Source organism: Tyto alba, unplaced genomic scaffold, assembly GCF_018691265.1.
Source record: "Tyto alba isolate M040663 unplaced genomic scaffold, T.alba_DEE_v4.0 Super-Scaffold_13, whole genome shotgun sequence".
NCBI classification, from domain to species: domain Eukaryota; kingdom Metazoa; phylum Chordata; class Aves; order Strigiformes; family Tytonidae; genus Tyto; species Tyto alba.
The window spans coordinates 34936847-34959911 of NW_024881275.1; the positions used below are offsets into that span (position 1 = coordinate 34936847).

General features: G+C 40.6%; 2 protein-coding genes across 6 annotated transcripts in view; one reads left to right on the top strand and one right to left on the bottom strand.

The window, feature by feature from the left end:
- The first annotated feature begins 229 nt into the window (after positions 1 to 229).
- Positions 230 to 4645, top strand: IDNK (IDNK gluconokinase). Of its 4 annotated transcripts, none has more exons than XM_032981809.2 (5): positions 230 to 462; positions 1050 to 1080; positions 1370 to 1456; positions 2045 to 2088; positions 4165 to 4645. In XM_032981809.2, the coding sequence occupies exons 3-5, from the start codon at positions 1427 to 1429 to the stop codon at positions 4517 to 4519; spliced, it is 429 nt and encodes a 142-aa protein (XP_032837700.2). In that variant the 5' UTR covers positions 230 to 462; positions 1050 to 1080; positions 1370 to 1426; the 3' UTR covers positions 4520 to 4645. The 4 variants fall into 4 exon arrangements, with proteins under 4 accessions (XP_032837700.2, XP_032837701.1, XP_042644066.1 ...); XM_032981810.2 differs by having other exon boundaries at positions 1374 to 1456; XM_042788132.1 differs by lacking the exon at positions 230 to 462 and adding an exon at positions 797 to 930.
- Positions 4646 to 9208: 4563 nt separating this feature from the next.
- UBQLN1 (ubiquilin 1) overlaps positions 9209 to 23065 on the bottom strand; it is a 30855-nt gene continuing 16998 nt past the window's right edge. The window contains exons 3-11 of one of the 2 annotated variants that reach the window (XM_042787763.1): positions 22220 to 22335; positions 20779 to 21041; positions 19813 to 19971; positions 18932 to 19175; positions 18297 to 18439; positions 17170 to 17253; positions 14562 to 14677; positions 14078 to 14246; positions 9209 to 12444 (exon numbers count right to left, since the gene is read on the bottom strand). In XM_042787763.1, coding sequence (XP_042643697.1) covers positions 12292 to 12444; positions 14078 to 14246; positions 14562 to 14677; positions 17170 to 17253; positions 18297 to 18439; positions 18932 to 19175; positions 19813 to 19971; positions 20779 to 21041; positions 22220 to 22335 — 1447 coding nt within the window. In that variant the 3' untranslated portion in view covers positions 9209 to 12291. Of the gene's footprint in view, positions 12448 to 14077; positions 14247 to 14561; positions 14678 to 17169; positions 17254 to 18296; positions 18440 to 18931; positions 19176 to 19812; positions 19972 to 20778; positions 21042 to 22219; positions 22336 to 23065 lie in introns of both variants that reach the window. The other variant, XM_042787762.1, reaches the window with a different exon arrangement.

Consider the following 23065-nt stretch of genomic DNA (forward strand, 5'->3'; position numbering starts at 1 on the left):
GGAGAAGTGCTGTTCCCTCCACGCCTCCCACCCGGGGCGCAGGCCTGCCACTGCTTTTGCAAAAAAGGAAAAAAAAAAAAAAAAAACAAAAACAAACAAACAAACAAAAAAACCCCACACCACCACCACCACCACACACAAAAAAGAGTGCAAAGCTGAACTTTGACAGAGAGGCAGCCGACAACAAAACGCGCAGCGCCAAGGCCACGGGCGTCCTGGGTTCTGTTTCCAAGCGAAGGTCTACAAGCCGCAGCAGCCCTTCCCCTGCCTGGCGGGAAAGCGGGGCACACGCCGCGCTCTCCCGTGGATTGCCACCGTGTGGAGCCGCCCTACCGGCCGCGGCAAACGCCGCTTCCCTCCTCCGCTGCCCCACGCAGGAAAACGCCACCGGCGCTGGGAGCCGGCACGCCCCGCGCGCAACCGTTGCGCGGTGGGGAGGGCCCACGCGCCCCGTGTCCGGAGGTGCGTTTCGGCAGTTTAAAAAGGCGACTCGATCAAGCCTGAAAGAATTAGGAGGGGTTTGCCGGGGCACGGCTCACGGGCGAACGGGGTGCGGGGGGGAGGGGCGAGACCAGGCACCAGCGCCACGGTACGGCCGTGAGAGAGCGGCGAACACGACATGCGTGTCGCCGGTCCCCGGAGAACCCGCGGAGCGGGTAGGCGACCGGAGGCAGCGCCGCCGGGCCACCAGGGGGCGCTCTCGCCGCGGCCGCGCTCCCGCCCCGGGTCCCGGCGGGCGTGCCCCCTCCGCACGCGGCGCGCCGCGGTGGGGGGGGCGGGGCGTGGGCGGTGTCACGCCGCGCCACGCCGCGCGGAGGGCAGGGACGCGCTGGCGGGAGACGGGGAAAGTCGCGGAGCGGCGAGGGCAGTGCCGATCCGTGCCGTGCCCGCCATGTCGCTGGTGGTGATGGGCGTGAGCGGCTCCGGGAAGTGGGTACCGGGTGGGCGGCTGCCCCGGGTGGGGGGCTCCGGCTCGGCGGGGGCGGGAGGTCTCGGTCCCTTGCCCGTGGCGCGGCGGTTTGTAACCGGCTCCCTGTGCTTCCTTGCAGGACCACGGTTGGGTCGCACCTGGCAGCGAAGGTACGGGCGGTGCCGCACGGCGGGCGGGCTGGCGCGGCCCCACGGGCGTCCGCGGCGGGTGGGCCGGCCGGCCGGCGGTCTTCGCGAGCGGCGCGGCGGTGTGGCCCGCTGGCCCCGGACGGGGCTTGGGGGGTGTCCGCGGCGCGGTGCTGCTTGCGCCGGCGGCTGCTCCTCGGACTTTGTAACTTCTGCTCATCGGGTGATTCATACCGTGGTGTGGTCTTTGTAAACTCCTGCGGGGCTGGCTGCTTCCCCCGGTTCGCCTGAATGATCCGTAATTTTTTCTTAGCTAGGATGGAGGTTCTATGATGCTGACGACTATCATTCCCCGGAGAATAAAAAGAAGATGGCAGAAGGGATTCCGCTCAACGATGAGGTAGGAGCCTTGTATAAACCCTGAAAGGGCAGTCATCCACACGCCTGTCGTTGTACTCCCCGGCACATCGCGCTAAGGGAGACTCTGTTTTACGTAGACTAGGCTGACTGTAAGCACAGGCTCTAAGCTACAGGTCTGCAGCCGGTAAAGGGGGGGAAGCTTCTTGTATTATAAAGGATTCTGTATAAAAAAAAGTAGTTTAGCAAAGTGTGCTGGGTAGCTCACAAAGGGTTTGATGCCAATTCAGGGTCTGTCAGAAATACCTCCCTCTAAAACCGTATACAGAGTTGCAGCTTTAGACTACATGCTGCTTCTCTGAGTTAGATGCATGAAGGCGGGCACATGTCTCTAGTGAAGTACTTTCAGTTACTGTAGTGATTACTCCACAGTCTTCTGTTTTATACATCCCTTCCTAACACATGCTTTTTTTCCTTCAGCCTCTTGTTCAGCCTAAACAGATAAACATGATCAAGTTTAGTTTTACAAAACTTACAAACTCCAAGACTTGAGTAAATTAGGAACGTTACAAGATGACACCTCTTGAACTTCTTCTGGGAAATCTCTGTAACTAACTTGTTTTCTTTTTAGGACAGGATACCCTGGCTGTGTGCGTTGCATGCTATTCTAAAGAGGTAAGAGAACATCTAGCTTTAAGGTGTTTTGGGTCAAGACAAGAAAAGCGCTGTTCTGTTTTCACTGGTAATTGCTGAGGGTGAGAGAGTCCCTGAAGAATAGCACTGGGAAAATTGTTGCCAATGATAGTTGTTTTTCTACTGTGTATGTGAAAATAGTTTCAGGAATCCACTTTGGTAATAAGCCTGACATTAGCTACTTACAAAGGGCATAACTGCAAAATACACCGATAATGACAGTAGGATACAATTTTGTAAAATATTGTTAGTTTGAGTAAGATACAGCGTCAGGCTTGCTTGACACCATCTGCCATAGATTGCTCATAGAAAAGCTGATGGCAGTAAGGACTGGATGAGCAGACGGTGAGGTGGACTGAAAACTGGCTGAACAGCGGTGATGGGTGGCAGGAAGCCAAGCTGGAGGCCAGTAAGTAATGGTGTGCTCCAGGGGTCAGTACTGGATTCTGACCTCTGTAACATCATCTTTAATGAACCAGATGATGGGGTAGAGTGTACCCTCTCTAAGTTTGCAGGTGACAGCAAACTGGGAGGAGTGGCTGAACCAGAGGGACCTTCACAGGTTTTAGAAACGGGCTGGTAGTTTAAAAAGTGCAAAGTCCCGTCCCTGGGGAGGAACAACCCCAGGCACCAGTACAAACACTGGAGGGCACCCAGCTGGAAAACAGCTTTGCAGAAAAGGACTGGGGGGGGAGGCTGTGGTGGACACCCGAGTTGAACAGGAACCAGCACTGTGCTTTTCTGGCACAGCAGGCCAGTGATACTGTGGGCTGCATTAAACAAAAGGATTGCTTGCAGGTGGAGGGAGGTGATCCTTCCCCTCTCATCAGCACTGGTGAGGCCCCACCTGGAATGCTGTGCCTGGTTCTGGGCTCCCCATTCTGTGAGAGACCTGGACATACTGGAGAGCATCCAACAGAGGGCCAGGTAGACGAAGGGTCCGGAGCATCTCCCAAATGACAAAAGTCAGGGAGAGCTGGGGCTCTTTAGCCTAGCTTTACGCAGGCGCTGTTGCTTGCTTGAGCACATCAAGTGAGCGTACCTCATTGGAGCACAGGTTAATTCACTGAGAAACTTGTCTGCATAGTTATGCTTGATCCATTGCTTTATGTTGCATGCTAGCCCAAGCCCACTACTCAGCTCCAGAAAATCTGCAAAATCAAGTATACTTTAAAAGAGCCTAATGCCAGTGTTCAACTACTAGTACTTGTAAGTAGCTGAGTCTGTGACTGGCTTACCTAGGTGATAGTTGTAGGCATTTTAAGTTCTTATTCTCCCATAAACCAAAATCTGATGAACATTTTTAAATAGGTTTATACCTTATTTTACTTCAATTACAGAATGTATTTTCTTAGACAGGCATTTCAGTCATTCTTCACAGAGACAACTAATTCTCAGTTTGATTTTTGGTGCAGTGGACACACCCACGGTTTAATGATTGCTTTCTTTTAAGAAACCTTACCGGTAAAAAAATACCTGTGTAAGGTATTAATTTACCTGCATCCAATCTCTTATTTAACTTGAAGTGGGCATGTACGCAGTGCTGCCAAGGAGTATCCTTACAGGAGACAAAATATGACTTTACAGTTAAATCTGAGACAGTGAAAACAGGTGTTGGTAGTATACCTGCATATATATTTAAGAACAGATCTCCTCTGTTCAGCAGCTGTTCATTCTCTAGACAGCTTAGTATAGTAGTTTTATATATAATGGATGGGAGTTTGTATAGATACTCAGCTGCTGCTGTTCTCAGCAATTAAGGAAATTATCATGGCATTCCCTTGTGCTAGAATTGAATTCAATTTAGGAAAGAATGGTGGCTAATAAAGAAGGTCACCAAGATTGAGATTTTTCCGAGGAGGCTGGCTGGCCTAACCTTACTTTCAAATCACATCTTTACCTGCATCAGAAACTTAGTTTCAAAATCCTGTCAAAAATTAGGAAAAAATGCCACTACTCCCAAGGATCCAGGGCTTGTCTCCCTTGTTCAGCAGAACTAATGAGCCATTTTTATTATACCACCTGTGGATGGTTTTGTTTTGTTTGTTCTTTTGATAGAGAAGAGTCATGTAGACAAGCTGCAGTTCTGGCCTGTTCTGCACTGAAGAAGATGTATCGGCATGTGTTAGTTAGTGGAGCATCTGCAGTTGGAAGCAACCAGGCAGGGCAACCAGGAGAAACTGCACTGAAGATCCTCTTTGTTCATTTGGATGGGCCTGCAGACGTAATTGCTGGCCGCCTGAAGAAGAGAGAACATTTTATGCCACCTGAACTTCTCAAGTCTCAGCTTGATATTCTGGAGCCTCCTAGCGCACCAGAAAACTTCATTACTGTCAGTCTTGAAAAATCTCTCCCTGAAATAGTGCTGGAGATTGAGAGCACCATTTTTCAGGGCAAGGCTTTTCTGGAGTAAGTTTCTGAATTGCATGTACAGAAATTACCTTAAGGCTATCAAAGGTGTGGAGAGGCATTTTAATTATTAAGTTATATCAAACCAACTAATTCTTCCCCAATAATTAAATGAATTGCAATATTAAGAGCTGGTATGCTATTCCTGGTATTTTTATCATGGCTCTGTAAAAGAGACGCAAGATGAAATTTTCAAAAACTGTCAACTTTTTAAATCCTTTACCATATGAAGTTAAAACTCCCATTTTAGGAAGAGCCAGCTTTTGAAAATCCTGCCAAGGATCAGTCACATGCAAGAACTTATTTTCTTCATTTTAATTTGTATGCTGTCAAACATGGAGATTGGCACACTCGCAATTAAGTGATGAAATAATTTGCAGCTTTGTTACAACCAGCCTATTTCTGTTTCTAGAAAAGGCAGGAACATGCATGATGAGGTTCCATGCCTGACCTTACCCCTGCCTCACTGCCAGATTTTCAACAACTTGTGGCTTCTGCGTGTCCTTGCTAACCTCAGGAGGACACTGGTGCCTTCATGAGAGCTTTTGTGAATTTTATTGTATGCACTGAATACCAAGCTGAAAAATGTGATTAAAAAAAGGCAGTGGTGGTGAGGCAATATATGAAACAGTTGTGTGGAAACCTTTAGAAATAAAGTAGATGTGGCATCATACCAGTTCTGAACAAAGCAGACCTACTGGTAATTGCAGTGGAGAGTGACTCAACCAGTGATCTAAGGTACTGAACACAAGATTGATAGGCATTTCCTCCTTGTAGAAAAACTAACTTATTCTTCCCCAGTTGAGACTTTCTCCTTCACTTCTGTTTTCTGGTATGCTTTGATCTGCTACCTCAGCCCCTCCACTCCTATCTGTGCTTATGGATGGGTGTTCATGCAAGTGCTTTAAGGCTTAAGATGAAACTGTTTCTAATACACGTTTTTCAATTTTTGTGATCAGAAAACTTCACAGAATTTAAGGCTACAGTCCTTTTTAATTGCTAAAGTGTTTGTTAAGAAGTTCTTTATGCCTTAAAACTGCAGCTAGTTTCTGCAAGAAATATTTGACTCGCATCTGAATGGAGTCATCCCACTGTGCCATTGCACATGGGTTGTTTTTAATGTGTCATGGAATTTTATTTTTAGGATGATGAACTGCCTTATAAGCAAGACTTGTTTCAGAGCATCTTTGGTGTGGTCTTGTGGTGTGCCAGAGGGCAACTAAGCACCATGCACCACTCACCCCTTCCCCCTCAGGAATGGGAATATAAAGCAAAAGGCTTGGGAATCAAGATAAGGACAGGGAAGGATTACTCACCCATAACTGTCACAGGCAAAAGATAGATTGACTTGTTAGGGGAAGAAAAAGAACATCCATTTAATTCAAACACTAACACCACCAATACTTAATGGAGTAGGACAGTGAGAGGCATTACATCTTAAAAACGCCTTCCGCCCACCCCTCCCTTCTTCCGAGGCTCAGTTCTGCTCCTGATCTCTCTACCTTCTCCCCACAAGTGGCACAGGGAGGCAGGAACAGGGGGGTGCAGTCAGTCCCACTGCTTATCCTTCCTCAGGGTGGGGACTCCGTCATATTCTTCCCCTGCTCCAGCGCAGGGTCTCTCTCACAGGAGAGTCCTCCACAAACTTTTTGCAACCAAGTCCTTCCCACAGGCTGCAGCTCTTCCCAAACCGCTCCAGCATGGGTCCCTCCTACATGTTGCAGTCTTCCCAGCACCAAACTGCAACATCAGGGACTTTCCTGCGTAGAGTCCTGTGCTCCAACACACACGGGGTACTCGACAGGCTGCAGGTCAGCATCCACTCCACTGCAGCCCCCCGTGGGTGGCAGGAGGGCAGCCTCCCCTCTCGCCACAGGCTGCAGGGGGGCTCTGCACCAGCACAGCTCCCCCTCGTCCTCCTCCCTTCCAGTGACCTCAGTGTTCACATAGGTGTCTTCCTTGCAACTCCAATGCCTCCTCCCAGGTTCCCCTTAAATACATTCTCCCAGAGGCACAGCCACCTTCACTGACTGGCTCAGCCTTGGCCAGAGCCTTGGAGTCAGGGGAGCTTGGAGAATCTTCTCACAAGGGTCACAGGGGTAGCCCCCTCCCCTGCTACCAAAAACCACACCGCACACACAGAACCAGCACAGGTGTAATTTTTACCTGGATAACTAGTTGAAAAACATTTGTCTTGGTTCTCCTTTTGTATTAGTACATACAACTAGACAAACTACTGTGCTTAGATCAGTGCAATAAATGGGAATAATCTGACAGAAATTACGGGCACTTTTAGAGACAGATTTGGGAGTGTAGACATTAACTGGGGCTGGAATAGCGCTAATTTTTCTTCCTACCAGCTAGAATAGTGCTGTGCTTTGGATTCAGTATGGGACGACAGACACACAACCCAGAAGTGGTCTTCTCCTCTTTGTTCATGACCTAGAGGGAGAACACGAGGCAGCTGCCAGTTTCAGTTTGCTGCTGTACCCTAAAGCAGCCCTAGAAAAAACACTTTCTCTCAGTTCAGAGACTATTCTGAGTTCCAAGGTACAAGCTTAAAACTCACAGGCAAAGTTAAGTGCAAAAGACAGGCATGCCTGGCTGATTAACACCCTGTTTCAGAGAATAGGCTCACCTTCAGGCTGACTCATCCAGAACTGTGAAAATTTAGTAGCTATGAAAATTAAAGAAATGGCACCCTCCTGTGGTACTTCTGCTTTCAACGGTCTTCAAGCACAAAGATCTTTTCTAATACACTCATCATTAAATAATCCTCACCTTCTTCCAAGACAGTAAAACTATATCAGGACACTGTGCAGTGATGGAAAAAAAAACAATCAGACCTTCAAATAATAAAATTAGACAACATTTTCAAATGTGAGCTCCAAAAAGGCTAGACTGTCAGATCTGCTTGTCAGCAGTTATAGTGTGCTCACAAAGGGGCTGGCACCAACAGAAAATCGGACTCCACACTTAAACACCATTCTCTTAGAGAAGTCTATGGAAGCACCTTGGGTTCTGGAAGTCTTTTCTAAACAAAATAGTATGTTCTTATTTACAGGCAGTTCATGCTTCTTCAGATTAGGTCAAGGTATTTCTCACTCTTTGCTCCCATGACAGGAGTATTTCCTTCCCTTAGCCTTTTATTATATTTGTCTTTTACCTTAAGCAGAACAAAGTATTTCCACAGTACAACTGATGCTGAAAAGACCACAAAGCATCCATTTAAATTAACATGCCATTAATCTTGTGAACGACAGGTCCAGTTTTCACTACTGGAATTGAGTACTTTGTTATATCATTAGCTGGTACTTTAAAGTTGTAATTCCCACTTACATCCTTCCCTTAAGACACCTCGGTACCTTCACTATTCTAGCCTCCACATCAACTAGAAATTACCAGCACCTAAAGCTAGTCATATTTTGCAGACCTAGTGTTCATGAGAACCTCCTGTTTCCAAGAAAGCAGTTGGCAGTATGCGTATGAACACAGTAAGATGTTAAGCATACACCAGTTTTTATCAGAATGCTGATCTGAAGATAGTGCCAAGCATCTGCATTTCCCTCGCAATCTCAGGAGACAAGGGAGTTTGCCTCCACCTTGCTCCATCTCAGAGGGGGACAGATCAAAAAAAATTGCAGAACCTGCCCCTCTCAAGTAGAAACCAAGACACCATTACTTTCACTGGAAAGGACGGGTGAAATCTTCAGAAACACAAGTTCTTATAGATGCTTTCCCTCTAAACTCTTCCTGCTTGCTTTTTACTTGGAACAGGAAGGTTGCAAGACTTCTAGGAAACTTTTCATTAGGTCCATCTGCTATGTGGTTTATTGTCCTCAAAACCTAACCAGGCTTGTGTAATTAGCTAGACAGAACTGTTGCAATTCACTATTTCTTAAACTTTTGCTGCAGTGCCACGTATCTGAACTTCACAATGCTAAATCCCCAGGGGCTTGCAGGAACTGTTGGCTTTTTCCCCCTCCCTCTACAGGGAAAGCCTGCTTTATTTCTGCTGCCTGTTCACGTGCAGATGCAGGAATGCACAAATTGTTTGAAGAGCATACTGAACTTGAATTTCACAGGGCTGTGTGTGGACCCCAGCTCCACAAATTGAGAGTTCCAGATACTACATAGAAGGTTGCTGCCAACTTGATTAGTTAAGTAGTCTGTTATCTGCTATTCTGAAAGACAAAGTGTTACTTCTGTTCACTTATGCATTGCACATCATCACAAATTAAAACATTAAAGCCTCAGTTATCCAAATGCTAACCATATACAACCATCCTGATTTTAATGAGGCTGCGCATGCGTACATTAAAAGGAAAAGATCACAGAACAATCCCGCTACTTAAGTTTCATTTACCTGCCCAAACACAATCCCACATCATTTCATTTACTGACTTTTTTTTAATTAAATGAACTTAACACTGTATTAGGGATATTGTATTCAGCTTAGTTGGGCAGGTTATTTATATTCAAGCTCAAGTTATCTGAACACAAGTTTTTTGTCCCTATTCTGAAATACATTTATCAAAGGCAGCAAAAACTGACGAAACACATGGAGTTAAAAATTGCTTTTTCTGTCTGTTACAAGCACAAGTTACCTGTGGCAGGCACATGCTCTATACCTCCTCAAGTTTGTACTAAGCAGAGTTTGTAGCATGCTGTGTAAATACTCTACCTACTACAGCATAAATATTTTGCAATGCTATAACAATGAAATAAAAATGAAATTTTAGATCCCAGTAGGAATATCCATTCATATATTAAGGGCAGGAAGGGTAGACACCACTCAGCTCTAAATTGAGGTGGTTGTTTTATTACGCAGGCACTAAACCAAGATGACAATTAGACAGACCACATCCTTTACAAAACTAGCCATCATGCTGTCATATTCCCAACAGTAATGTAACTGCATTTGATTTGAATCTATGCGTTTTAAATCTTTTAAATGGCATCTGTCAGTTCACACTATCATGACTTTCTCCTTTCTTATTTTTGCAGCCATTACTTTCTCTAGCAGTAGGTTGATGATCAGGCCAGGAAGTTTTGTACAATCATATAAGATCATTTTGTCCTGTGTAGAGGAAAAGAAGAAAGTAGGAAAAGAGACAAGCCTCATGCACACATGCCCTTCTGGTCTAAAATGAAAGCTGCAGATTTCAAATACAAGTTATCAAAGTACTCAGAGTAAATTATAAGATTGTTTCTGAAAGAAGAGGTAGATTATACAGATTATACTTCTGAAGAGAGAATTTTGAAAAGGGATGGGGGGGACAGACAGGACACGAGCAGGAACATTTTAATATGCTATTAAACAAACAAGTGTGATCTTTCTTTTATTGTTAAAGTTGTAATAAGAAGTCTACCTTACCTATAAATCTTGTTCTATTTACTGTGTTTTCTGACAAAACTAAAATTCCTCCCATGCAGAAGATGGCTCAGCGTTTTACCACTGCTTACAAGAAAGTTAGTATCTGCTGTCTAGTTGACAACAGTTACTGCTAAATATCAATTGTATTTCAAGAAGGAAACTTAGCTCAAGGACTTAATATAGAATTTAGGTCAAACTTCATCTCTTGTTGAACTGCAATAAAGTTTTACGTCAAATATAGTGTCTCTTTGTAACATGCAAGTGAAATACTTACATAGGTGAACAGAATGTTGTCTCAAGGAGGTGTTCATGCTAGTTAGATTCATTGTTACAGTGTCTTGGTAAAGCTTGGTAAAAATTATTCTCTTTCCCACCTCACCCTCACTCTTTCATTTGACAGTAGCCTTTATGGCTGTCACTGGTTGTATTCTCAAAAGAACCTGCCTCCTGAATGATGAGGGGGTCTTACTTTTTTAAAGCATGGTCTCAGTAAGGCACACTATAAAGTCAAGTCAACTCAGTTACTTTGAAGATCCTAATAAACAGTCATTGTGAAACTACTGGAGGTATTTTTAAAGGTTTTGGTTACCTTAAATTCATCTTACCAATAGATTCTATTTTAATTTATTTATGTTTATTTAACACTCCATGCTGCTCCATCTATGAGACTTTGATCCAAAGGCAGAAACTGCCAGCCAAGAGATCTTCCTGAACTTTTCCCAGTACCATGCATCAGCAGTATCTGATCAGTTTACTTACTGGTGAAGAAAGAGACAAGATTATTGGAAAGTGAGTGAAACTTCTGTCATAAGAATACAACACAGTTAGTGCCAACATTACTGCACACATGGCTTTGCCAAAAATTTTTAAAATTTCACTATATGCTGAAGTGTGCTCAACTCATCCCTTTATATTGCATTATATCTTTGCTTCATCAACTTGATTAACAACTTTGAGTTAAACTGGGTAATTTTAAACCATCTGCAAGCAATGATGCTTAGAGCAAACTGAATTATACTTGTACCACTGAAAGAAAAAGACTGTTCAAACCACAATAATGTAAAAGCAGTAGAGAAATTCAATAAGCATGTTTACAACTACACTGACACAGAAGACTAATAAAAAACAGATACTACCGAGTAGCACACACAGTAGCATCTTTTACTCTGCTACCTCCGCTTTACCTAAGCTAGTAGTCTTTAACATCACATGCCTCTTACTCTCTTCCCACCAGCTCACACTCCCAAGAGTTGTTCATTAATCTTAGCCCAGAGCTGGTGAATATTCCCAGACCTTATACACCAATGCCAACTCTTAAGCTGATCAGTCGTCTTGAATTCGATCCAATCATCAACTGCAAACACACAGAGATAATATGCTTAAAGATTTTTAATTTATTCATTACCTGTGCACAAGAGAAGTAACTACCAATATAAACTCAAAAGATATACAGTATTTTTTACATGGTAGTTAAAAGTTATTAGAATATCACATGACCATGAATGAAAGTAATGTTTCCAATTACAAATCAGAATACGTTAGCATCTCAATGGAACAAGCCAAAAAGCCTTAGAAGAAGTTCCAGAGCACAAGGTGTGCCCCTTGAATTTTCACAATGGTAATTTACAGTTAATCTTTGTGAATATTGAGACAATGTTACAATGCAGGTTTCTGTACAGTCAGATGTAGAGAGATAACCAGAACAGTAATTCTAGTCTATTTTAACTGAACTTGCTTAAGCATTTTTGCTGAGATTGTTACCAAAGATGCTGGAAGATTCTACATCAAAAGTCTTACAAATTTTATCCCCCTGGCTTTTTTGCATTACTTATAACATCATTCTATTGCAATGTGCAAAACTCTAGAAATGAGCTGTCTCCATTGTATATATTGTGTTTATACTTTGTACAAATTAAAAACAAAAAATGGTAGATTACTCAAGTGGTATAAATCTTTCAGCATTTTGCTAGCAAAAAAAAAAAAAAAACCATGCCAAAATCACAATAAGCAGTATTGGTAGCCAGAAACTGTAGCTTCAATTAATTTGTTTCCTTTTAATTTTTATTCTACATAAATTACTACTGAAGGCTAATGTTTAAGTAGTAAATAAATTGGACAGTTGTAGGTCAGAGAAAACCTGTTAACCCAACTGTGAAAGCTGATATTGTTTCAGAAAAATCACAAATAATGCAGAACAAAGAAGTGTGATGCATGCAATGGAGTGAATATGAACTGATTCCCACCTCTTGAAGAAAACTACTGCACTCCACCTTAAAATGCATCAGACCAATTTTAGTTATGACAATCCCCATAGTCAAAATGAAATAAAGCAAATATTTTAAAGATTTGAGAGCTGTTATCAAAAATAAATTACATTTTTTCAAGTTAAAGAAACACTGCTATGAAGGCTGAGAGCCAAGCAGCCTTTCAATAGCTGCATTGATGTCTCCTCCTGTTGCTATTAGCGCTTGTAAGTTTGCTTCACGGTTCAGGAAGCCCATTGCACTCAGCTGCTCCAGTTGTTGCTGAAATCGAACTTCTGGATTTTGTAACTGCTAAGAACAAAATTTCAAGCCATAAAAGCATAACACATTTAGAAAAGTACATAATTTGAACATAGATGGTTCTGAACCACTTGGGTTTTGCTGATTTCTGACTACATCTTTTTTAAGGTCCTAAAACTACATTATGACATAAATTCAATTAATAATTATTTTTTTAACAAGTCAGAGCAGCTTCAATTTTAAGAGTATCTACACTTACATGACGTTCTTGAACTACAGAAAAAGCTGCTCGTTCGATAAAAAAACATTAAAGTTAAATTGGGTAAATTTAAGTCTCATGAAAAGTTTCTTAAGAGATTCACCTCTTTTTTAATGCTCTAAATATTTGTTGACTAAAATTACCAAAATTCTAATTGTTACAAAGCTTTAGACTAAGGCAAACTGACACCTGTGCTTTATGAGATGATCCTGCTAACACCAACTAACAGCAAAAGGCTGCACTATTTCAGTGGTATGATCTTCAGTTCAGAGGCATTTTTGAATCAGAACAATTACAGGAAAATAATATGCTGCAGTCATACTGAGAAATCACTTTTTAAAATCAACAAGTCAATTTAGATACCAACACGAAACTCGTGCAGCTACTTCTAATTTTCCTTTTGTTCTAATTCAACAGTTTCATACATCAAGGAATTATTACCAGTATTTGAAATCTGCATATGGTTCCAAACCAACACAGTGTAAAGGCACAACCTGAAATTTAAGAATTTCCCCTCACCTGCTTCCCCCATGCAAAACTACACAGAACACTGACTCAGTAGCGTAGGATTTGACAGTGTAGGTGAAAATATATGAGAATATGGTTTCCTACAGTGACACTCACCAACACTGTCTCACAGTCAGATAACGAGAAGAAAGTCTGTCTGATCAGCAAGCTGAACTAACTCACCTTGTGGCAACAGAGGAGGAAAAAGCAGGACTCTTCCTTCCACCAGCAGTCTGCCATTACACTCGGTATGTACCACAGTGTAAGGGTGCTGTTTCACACAGCACTCTTGAGAGTTAACAGCATGTCTTCTTTAAAGCCAGATCTGCTCACCACCCTAAAACTACTGGCAAAGGTTCTACCTTTGCTTGACTTATGGAGCATCCTGGAAATCCTTAATCCCTCTTAGTATATTAACAAAATGCACTGCAGTCTGGATCTGCAGGATGTCAGTGAAGCTATACAACAAACTGAGGCACCAAACAAGAGTGTGACTATTCCGAAGTGTGCAACAGAGGCTTAGTTACAGCAAGAGAGTAACAGCCAGCAACACAGACAAAAAGCGCAGAGGTAACAGTGTTCAACATGCTTAAGCTTTTCTCTTGCCTGAGCCCACACTTCACTTGCCAGTGAACCTTACCACCTCAATCTGCCTCAATCTTTCCAAGCATTTCAGAAATTCAAGGGTATGAAGATGAACGTATAAAAATCAACTGTTCAAAAGACACTTTACTCAAATTTGATGTTTCTCCAGCACCTACTTGCACAGCTTCAACACCACTTTCAAGCCTCCTCCACTCTCCTTTGACAGAAGTATCCAGGGAGCTCTCCCCTCAACTATCAGCCCCCCTTCTAGTGGTTTACAGTGAAAAAATAAAGCATTTTAAAAACCTATAATATGGTGATGTACTTTACCTGTGCATTTGCACCAGCTAGTGCCTGCAACATTTGCTGGACAAACTGCTGGTGACCAGGTTCAGCAGTTCCTGATGCTGGACTTGTATTTTCAGTGGGAACAGAACTAGGTACAGTGGACCCTGTACGAGCTCCAGTGTTTCCTAGTCCACTTAAACCAGGATTAAATCTGCATAAATGACAGAAAGAAGATATAAACTACTTGAATAATAAATACTAGCTTGTCTTCTCATTTATTTGATTATTGAGTAAAAATCCTGTCAAAGAGGGGATGACAATTTAAGTAAAGTACTAAGACAAAGACCAGAGTCATCCCTGTTTAGAAGCACACAGCAGGCAAAAGCGTGACAGATTCTAAACCAAGTTTAGTTCAACTAAAAAAGGCAGTAACAGGATTCTTTAATAACAACTGGGTAGATATCTACATATGGATAGAACAAACAAGAGAAAAGTTCTTGTCTAAATTGTTAAGACTGGTTCTTACCCTGGTATAAGCCCAGGTGCTTCTGTTGCTAGTGTCTGCAAGCCCTGCTGAATCTGTAGCAAAGCCTGCATTGCTCTAGGGTTTGACATAGCTGATAGCGTGTCAGGATTCTGCATCTAAGAAGAGAAGAGAAACTCTTAATCATATGCAGATGGTCAAAGTCAAATTTTATCGCTAGTTACTTTATAGAATATGACATCATTTCAGAACTTGTTTTTCAACTTCATATTCAAGCATTTACATTAAATCCTTTAAGTATTTTTTATTTTTTTGATAAGCTTCTATGAAAATTTTTTCAATGAACTCTCTAGATGTGGACAAAAGTCCTTCTAATAAGCAGTACACAAGGAAAAGTATTTTTCATTAATTTTTCTAGCAGGTTTCATCATCTTTCAAAGCCAAAGGACTGTATTAGTCCAACATAATTCTAGATTTAGTCTCCTATATCATACTACTGGTAAGCAACAGTGGTGAATACAATGAAACTTGACCAACAGATATCCAAGAAAAAGTGATACATTTATTTTTCCTAGCTGAATTCAGACCACAGCAGTTTGATCACAACTATTTGTGCATGTCTTCATACGTGTAGTGCCCTCACAGCCTAGAGAAATGCAAACAAATATACTGAAAAACATATTAGCAAGTGAATGTGTAATATTCAAGGGCTCTCACTCTACTGTGACTTCAAGTAAAAACTGGCTTTCACATCCACAGATACTTAAGACAAATCCTTTTCATTTCTGAAATAAAATGTCCAGAAACCTGACTATTTTAGATACTAAAAGACTAGTGGCTTATGCTCACCTCTACTTAGAGGTGCCACCGGTAAGTAAAAAGTAATGTTTCAGTTGTGACATGGTCTTGGTAGACAGACCTACTTCCAATGGCAGACAGGCTTATTAATCTTAGCTGCCTTCACCTGGAAACTAGGTCAAATTCTTTCTGCTGCAAAAACATTTGTTATTCACATAGAAATCACAGATAAAGGTCAAAACTCCTCTGGTGCAGAGCAGAATAGGACATGAACTGTGGTCTGGAATTTGCATGTGTAACAAGCACAGTAAGTTTTTAATATTTTCCATTCATCTCCTGGATCTTTATCTTCCTGATCACTTTTAAAAGTCAGAGAATAACTACATATATGGGTGGCAAAGTTTATTAAAATTTTAAAGAGGAAAACATTTTGGGTTCTCCAAAGCAATCTGCTGCAACTACTTTAAGAAAATATTTTAATCACAACCATCTGATATTTGGACCTGTTTTACAGAAATGGTCCAACAATCCTCAGGGCACTTAAGTAACCTGGATCTTGTCTCTATTAATGTTACTAATTCCAGATATTAAGTAGGAGCGATTCTTTCCTAGTTCTGCTAGGCAATTGCCCTTTACTGCAGAAGATGCCTTCCAATATGCAGAGGAACATTCCGTTGTTTCTGTCACTCAATCTCGTAATATAAACATCAGTAGATAAGCAAGGAAGTATGAGCTGCAATACTGTCAGCATTCTGAGAACACCTAGATATTTTTAAACTTTACCTGCTAATGCTGATGATCTTTTGACCTAACATAGTAAATACAACAGAGAACTAGATGTGCAGATAAACCCCAAGGAGATACTGACAGGAGGAGATACCCAAAGGAAACGGCAATGATTCCTACTGTGCCTCATTAATTACCATTTATTCAGAGATTTCAAAAACATACATGTGTACTAGCTCCTCAGATACCACTGAGTAATCACAAAGCAGTGACATTACAAAACACTACAGCCATTTATGTGGTTGAAACAATTTAAATGCTTTCTTCTGAATGCTAAACTTGCTACCGTAATTCATGTATGTATTAATTATTTTACCCATAAAACCGCCTGTGTGCAATCAGATCTTGGCAATGCACATTTACTCTGATTTGCAAGGACTGCCTAATGATGGAACTCAGGCACTTGAGTAAGTTTTCAATTCCTAAAAAAAAAAATCTCGTTTACTCCTACTGAGGGAACACAGTACTGCTACACACTGTGGCAGCTAATACCAAGCAGATACCTGGGCTGCAAGCACAATGTTTTTAAGAAAGGAAGATGGTGGTAGGACAATCTTCATAGGCAAAAAGCTTCAGAACACACTTCTGAATTAAGTTAATGAATTGGGTCTTTAAAGGCATGTTGTAAGATCTCTTCCCCATATACTTAAGGCACATTTTAAGAGATATGAGATAAGCAGAGTGAAACATTATTCTAGTAGTGGAAAAAGTACTGATCTTTCTAATTTGTGAAAGAAATCATGTTGCAAACAGACATCCTCTGGCTAATGCGCAGTAAGAACAATTACTCCTTTTAAGCAAAGAAGCAAGAGCAAATCTAAGCGGTTGTGCTAGCCACAGACAAATATATCCACTAAAAGTCAGGTTTAACTTTGAAAGGGATGGAGACATAAAGCAAGAGTTTAACATCAAGGGACAACCTAACTCAGTGTCTAAAGCTAATGAGAACATAGAATCTAGCTTTTAGACAAATCAATTTTAGACAAATCAAAGAAAGACACCAGTTTACTGAAAATATTGCTCGTTGACTTGCAGACATTTATTAACAGTTAGTATCTCATCTTACTTGCTGAAGGAAAGTTGGAAGTTGTTGCCTCATTTGTTCCTGAAGTTGAGGATTTCCAGCAAACAAAGGATTATTCAACATCATCTATGGGATAGAAATATTTAACTTCAAAGATCATGCAGTAAAAAATCACAGGGCATTTTAGGACAACTACTTACACAGTAATAGTCTGTGAAAATAACCTCACAGAATAATCATCATCTACTACTCTTTTGGCCAAAGCTTGTTATGAAACATCAGCCTGAATACATTGCAGGGTTGGGATTTTTTTGGGGGGTGGGGTGGGGTGTCGGGGGGTGTGGTGGTGTTCTGTTTTGTTTGGTTTGGGTTTTTCGGTTGATGGTTGGTTGGGGCTTGGGGTGGGTTTTTTTTGTTGTTTGTTGTTGTTTTGGTTGGTTGGACAATTTTTAAGTGAGTGAATTGCCAGATACTTGCCAGGACAACCTCACTTCTATTACAAAAAAATCCTTTTTTGCTCAGTCTTCACTATAGATTTAAGTGATAGTTCCCTGTAAACATCACCTGAAGTCAAGAATATTTTCCAGGTGAGTATTTAATACAGAAAAGATAATTTTTTTCTTTTAATCTCAGCTCAGGATTCAACTTTGGATATTATTGCTTTAAGTAAAATTGGAAAGCACTTTTATGATACCATTCATAGAACAACATCTGCATTTTTACCGTGAACACAGGTCACAAAAGAGAAGTTAAAACCAGAACACCACCTAGATATGGCACCAACTCCCCTTCCTTCACTTCTCCCAAGATAGTGGGGGTATTTGTTTACTGGTAGATCTACCTTAATTTACAATCAAAGCATTTGTTTTGTCTAACTGGTTCTTATGCTGGGTCACAAGTTTAGAGCTGTACAAAACATATACAAACTTACAAGTTATTTTAGAAGCATGCTGGGCATGATGTCCAACTACAAATTGAAGCTCACTGCAATAAATTGTTAAATGTAAATAGAATATAATTTCAGTGAGTTAGGGATTAATGTTAAGAAACAGGCCATTCACTACAGACTATTGTTGAGATGTTGGCACAAGTGAAAATGTAACTGTATCAAACTTTTTTTTTCTTTTACTTCAATACACACAGTACGTTAATACACCACATGCATTCACCTGTACAGCAAGATCAGGATTCTGGCTCAATGACTGCATCATGCTCCTCATATAGGGTGCAGACAACATATTCTGCATAAGTTGTGGGTTTTCTGTTATCTGTTGTAGTAAACTCTGCATTCCTGGTGTGTTGAACATACCAGCTTAAAAAAAAAAAAAAGTAAATGGTCACTTTAGTAAACATCCTGACCACCATCAGATCAAATACCTAAAACCAGGTTATAATCACTTTGTTTCCAAGAGTTTTAATCCCTGAAATACACCTCAGTGTGGTTCTGCTTACACAGACACATCTACCACAGAAGTTAAAACAGAGGCTGTATCCAACAAGCAGTCCCACTAAGTATCTACGTTATTTGCTGCTTTCATATTTTGCCTCCAAAACAGAAAAATACTACCATTCACCTAGACATTCCCCACCTTTGTTATTTTAAGGCAATACAGAAGTACTATTATCACTCTTTGTTTACTTTTCATGTTTGTTTTTCTACAGAGGACTTTGATACAAGTCAAATGTTCTACAAAAGTAAATGACAATAAAAACTCTGAATCAAAAACTCTCTTTCTAATGAAAGAATCATTTCATCAAAATCCCAAGTATATGCAAATATATACAATTGCAGTAGTAAACACACCTCCTAGTCCAGGTCCCAAATTTGGTACAGTTGAGCTCTGTCCTGTACTGCCAGAGGTGCTATTTCCAGCACTAGTACTGCCACCACTCTCACTACTGGTGCTGGTACTTGTTGTGGAAGTCTGCGAGTCAGACTGAGGAGCCCAGGGATTTGGTAGAGGATCTCTATTTTCTGTACGAGATGGCTGACTGTCCCCTCCTGCTGATGCATTGCTTACTAAAGAAGCAAATGGATTACCTCCAAACTACAGATGAAAGAAAGCAAACATGTATCATCTACTAAAACCAACCACTTTTACATCTGCTATAAATGGCAAGTTACTTTTCCAAAATTATACATGATGATAAATGTTGATGGCTCTTGATCAGTTATACTCACCATCATACAGTTATTAGTTGTAAATATTCTGAAAACATGCCAACATTGAGAGATACTAGCACCTCCAAAAAAGTTAAATCACATTTCTTTTTGAAAGCTACTACACTGTTATTTTGATCACAGTAAGATTGTATCTTGCATACTGGTTTCCACTTCAAAGCTTTTTTTAATTCCCATCTTAGATTCCAAGTTACTAAACACACCTTTCAAAAATTTTTCCTGGACCTCAGAATTTTAAGGCAAAGAACTAAAGGAATTAAAATTTAAGTAATAGAGACATTCATTAACTTTAAAATAGCTTTTCAAACACAAAAGGGGTATCTGTATTTTTCTGACCTTAGAAGAGCATGTAATTTTTAAGGATCTTTCAACAATAAGAGGCCAACTAGTGACTTCAAGCATCAAGAAATGTTTTGTCAAGTACACGTTTGGAATTTTACATTACTTACATGCTTTTATTTTTCAAAAATTTACTTTCAGTGGCATTTACAATCTTTTCTCACCTGCTCTTGCGCTGCATTCAACATTGGCTCCTGAATATCTGTGTACATACGTCGCAAGGCATTGTATCCACCTGGTATACTTTCAAGGTTGCTCAAGGCTCGGTCTTGGTTTCGCATCATTTCCTGCATCATTGCAGGGTTTCTAGCAAGTTCTAGTGTCTAGGGAAGTGGAACGTTTAATCTGTATTAATAAGAAATCCATTCTAAAGTGAAAATGTCAGCATTTGGCAGTACCTCAGTTACCGCTGTCTAACCCAGTTTAAAATTATGATTAAAGCCAAATCAAGACATCAGCTCAGTGGGAATCAACCAAATTTGGTATTTAGCCAGCTTTCTACCACAACTGTCACTATGCTGGCTGGGTCAGGAAGCACTGGCTAAACAGAAGAAAAACCTTGAATGAACTCTTCCTTTCTTTCTTCATCTTTTCAATACAATGAAATTCAACCATTTCTAACATCATTTCAGGAGGCAGCCTATAAGATGAACTTTGAAAGAAATACCTACATTTTCAAAAGCATCTATTTATTTTTGATACCTTCTGCCACACAGCGTATCTTACACACCGTCTAATTTTAGAAGCACTCAGAAGTACCTACAGTTGGATAAAATTAAAATATGTAGTATTTTAGAGAATTACTGCTTCTGGTAAACTCATTGGCTAGACAACAGAAGGTTTCAAGTGCACCCAGAGACATCCAACTGTAACCTCAGAAGACCTTATTACACAGTCCTCAATGTCTTAAAACTATGCTGCATATTTTCTGAATTATCAGTCCATTTCTGATATTAACAATGAGAAATACAAACATCAGTTGCCTACAGCAACCTTTTATGGATCTTCTAACAAGCCTAAATACTTCAAGAATGTTTAAACACTCAACTAAGCATGTCCAATTCCTGCTTTGTTGTTCACAGTTACAGTATAATCAAAGGTCATGAACTTACAGAAATCTTTCTACATACCTGTCTCATTATATCTGGATTATTCAGCATGTGGCTGATTTCTGGATTTCTCTGTATCAGTTGCTGCATTTGAGGGTTAGCCATGATTAACTGCCTCATCAGGTCAGGATTTGAAAGCATGCTCTGAACAAATGGATTTTCCATTATCTGAACCATCATTTCTGGGTTGGACATAAGTTGCCGTTGCATCTGACTTTGCAGCTCTGAAAAGTTTGATGTGTTTAAGCCCAGGCTACTCAGACCTGCCAAACTTCCCAGGCCACCTTTAAGAGAACAACAAAAAAAAAAAAATTGAACTTTCAGATTCTAGTGTACTTCAAAACACATCCAGGGTGTTTCTACATACAAAGTACTTGAACATATCCCACACTTCATACTCATGAAAACAAATGGAAAGTCCATCTTTGCAAGACTGTTAAGAAGTTATCCACTAAGAGTTTGCTTCTTTAAATAACAAGACACCTAAGTAAGAATCCAACAAACTGCATCTGAAATATAACTTGTTACAATTGTAACAGCTTTTCTTCTAATTTTTCACATCTAAAACACAAGGGATGTTTGCATTTTAGGGCCTTAGCTTCCCCCCAACCCCCACAGCAACACTTCCCAATGCATTTATAATAACAATTTTTCTGTCTCTTCTTGGTTAGACTATGACCAAGAGAGATCTCCCAATATGACTTATACTCACTATTCTAATTAAAAGCAGAGTTCTTTCTAATGCACCAAGAACTAATTATGCTCTGAACTCCCATCCTTTGCCGAGTCCAAACAAAACATTTCAGAAGGTAGTAAGCAATCTACTATGGTTAGATTTTCCCATTCTACCTCTTCCCCACCCCCTGAAATCAAATGAGATGGAAAAGAATGAACGAAATTCCCCACTGTAAGAATGGAAATAGATAGTATTTTTGAGTCAATAGACTGCAGCCTCTTTATTCATGAAAGAGAAGACTGATAATGCAATCAGACTTGGAACCTGAGAAATACTGAATTGTAAGATTAGCAGCAATTCATTACTTCTGTTCTAGATCTTGGCTTCATGTTACAAGCCCAACTTCATCAACACTCTCCTCACAGCAATTCAGATGCACTTTTAAGGAGCACAAGAATACTGGAAGGAGTTTCATTACCCATAGTGCTAGAATATAACATCAGTGGCACCTTACTACTGAAGATGAAACAGCACAAGTCTGAATTTCTGCATATAAAATTAAGGAAACATCCTTCCTCTAACTTAGTGATCAGAAACCTTCTAAAACAAATAACAAATATTTGTAATCAGTTTTTCAGGTGGTACATTTTTTTCTTCTTTTTTTTTTTGTTTGGTTGGTTGTCTTTTTTTTTTTTAAAGTTCTACCTACATTAGAATAAAGCTTCAGGGACAATTATCTGAATCCAAGAGAAGATACCCACCATGCTACCTAACAAATATTCTTACCCAAGCCAAAAGGGTTACTATTTGTTGAAGCTGTTGTTGAGGTACTACTGCTTGATGTTGATGTGGTAGCAGTACTCCCAGTGGTGTTTGCTTGTTGAGCTGGCTGGTCTTGTGATCTAAAAAGGCAAGTTTAAAAGCTGCAAGTTTAACAAGTTAATTTAAACAATGCCATTAAATAAGGAATAGTATCATCCTTGCAAATCTTAATTTACATTTTGATTCTTTCTCAAAATTGCACTATTACCTCAGACGGCTTCCTGTAACAAATCGTTCTCAGTCATCTGTAATGTCATCAGTTTTTCAGAACAGCAGTTTGAAACATTAAGAAAATGGATGGGCACCACTGCAGTCATTACCACCTTCTCACCCTGTCCCCAGGATACCCACCAATGAATTGTTTCCTCTGTCCTTACCTTTCTTTAAGGATCCTTGCCTTATTCCACTATACTCATATTCTACTGATTACATGCCTGGAGCTTAAAGAAATAAAACCTAGCAAGATTTAAATTTAATGTCAGATTTATTTCATGCCACATATTTAATAGGATGCCTCACTGAATGTGAAATTCAGTTAATGTCTTATTCCATTAGAAGATGAATATCAGAAACTCAGTAATATTTAAGACTCCAAAAACAGGGTAAAATTGCAGTTACACAAAAGTTAAAACCAGCATAATTTAACACAGGTGCTAAAGGCTATCCAAGCCATATACTCACCACACCTTTCTACTAAAGAGGCATAACAAAGCTGCTGTCATGTAGTAAGAGATCAAGGAACTGAGCTTGTCTAAAGCTAACCTGGCCTCTGTTCAAAGAGGGACTACTTTGAAACTCCAATCAGTCCTC

What these genes read in the sequence shown, in the direction of transcription:
- IDNK (XM_042788132.1), top strand. Translation starts at nt 893, where the DNA reads ATGTCGCTGGTGGTGATGGGCGTGAGCGGCTCCGGGAA. An exon ending in GGCGTGAGCGGCTCCGGGAA is followed by an intron (nt 931 to 1,049) that starts GTGGGTACCGGG and finishes GCTTCCTTGCAG; the next exon opens with GACCACGGTTGGGTCGCACC. An exon ending in TTGCATGCTATTCTAAAGAG is followed by an intron (nt 2,089 to 4,164) that starts GTAAGAGAACAT and finishes TTCTTTTGATAG; the next exon opens with AGAAGAGTCATGTAGACAAG.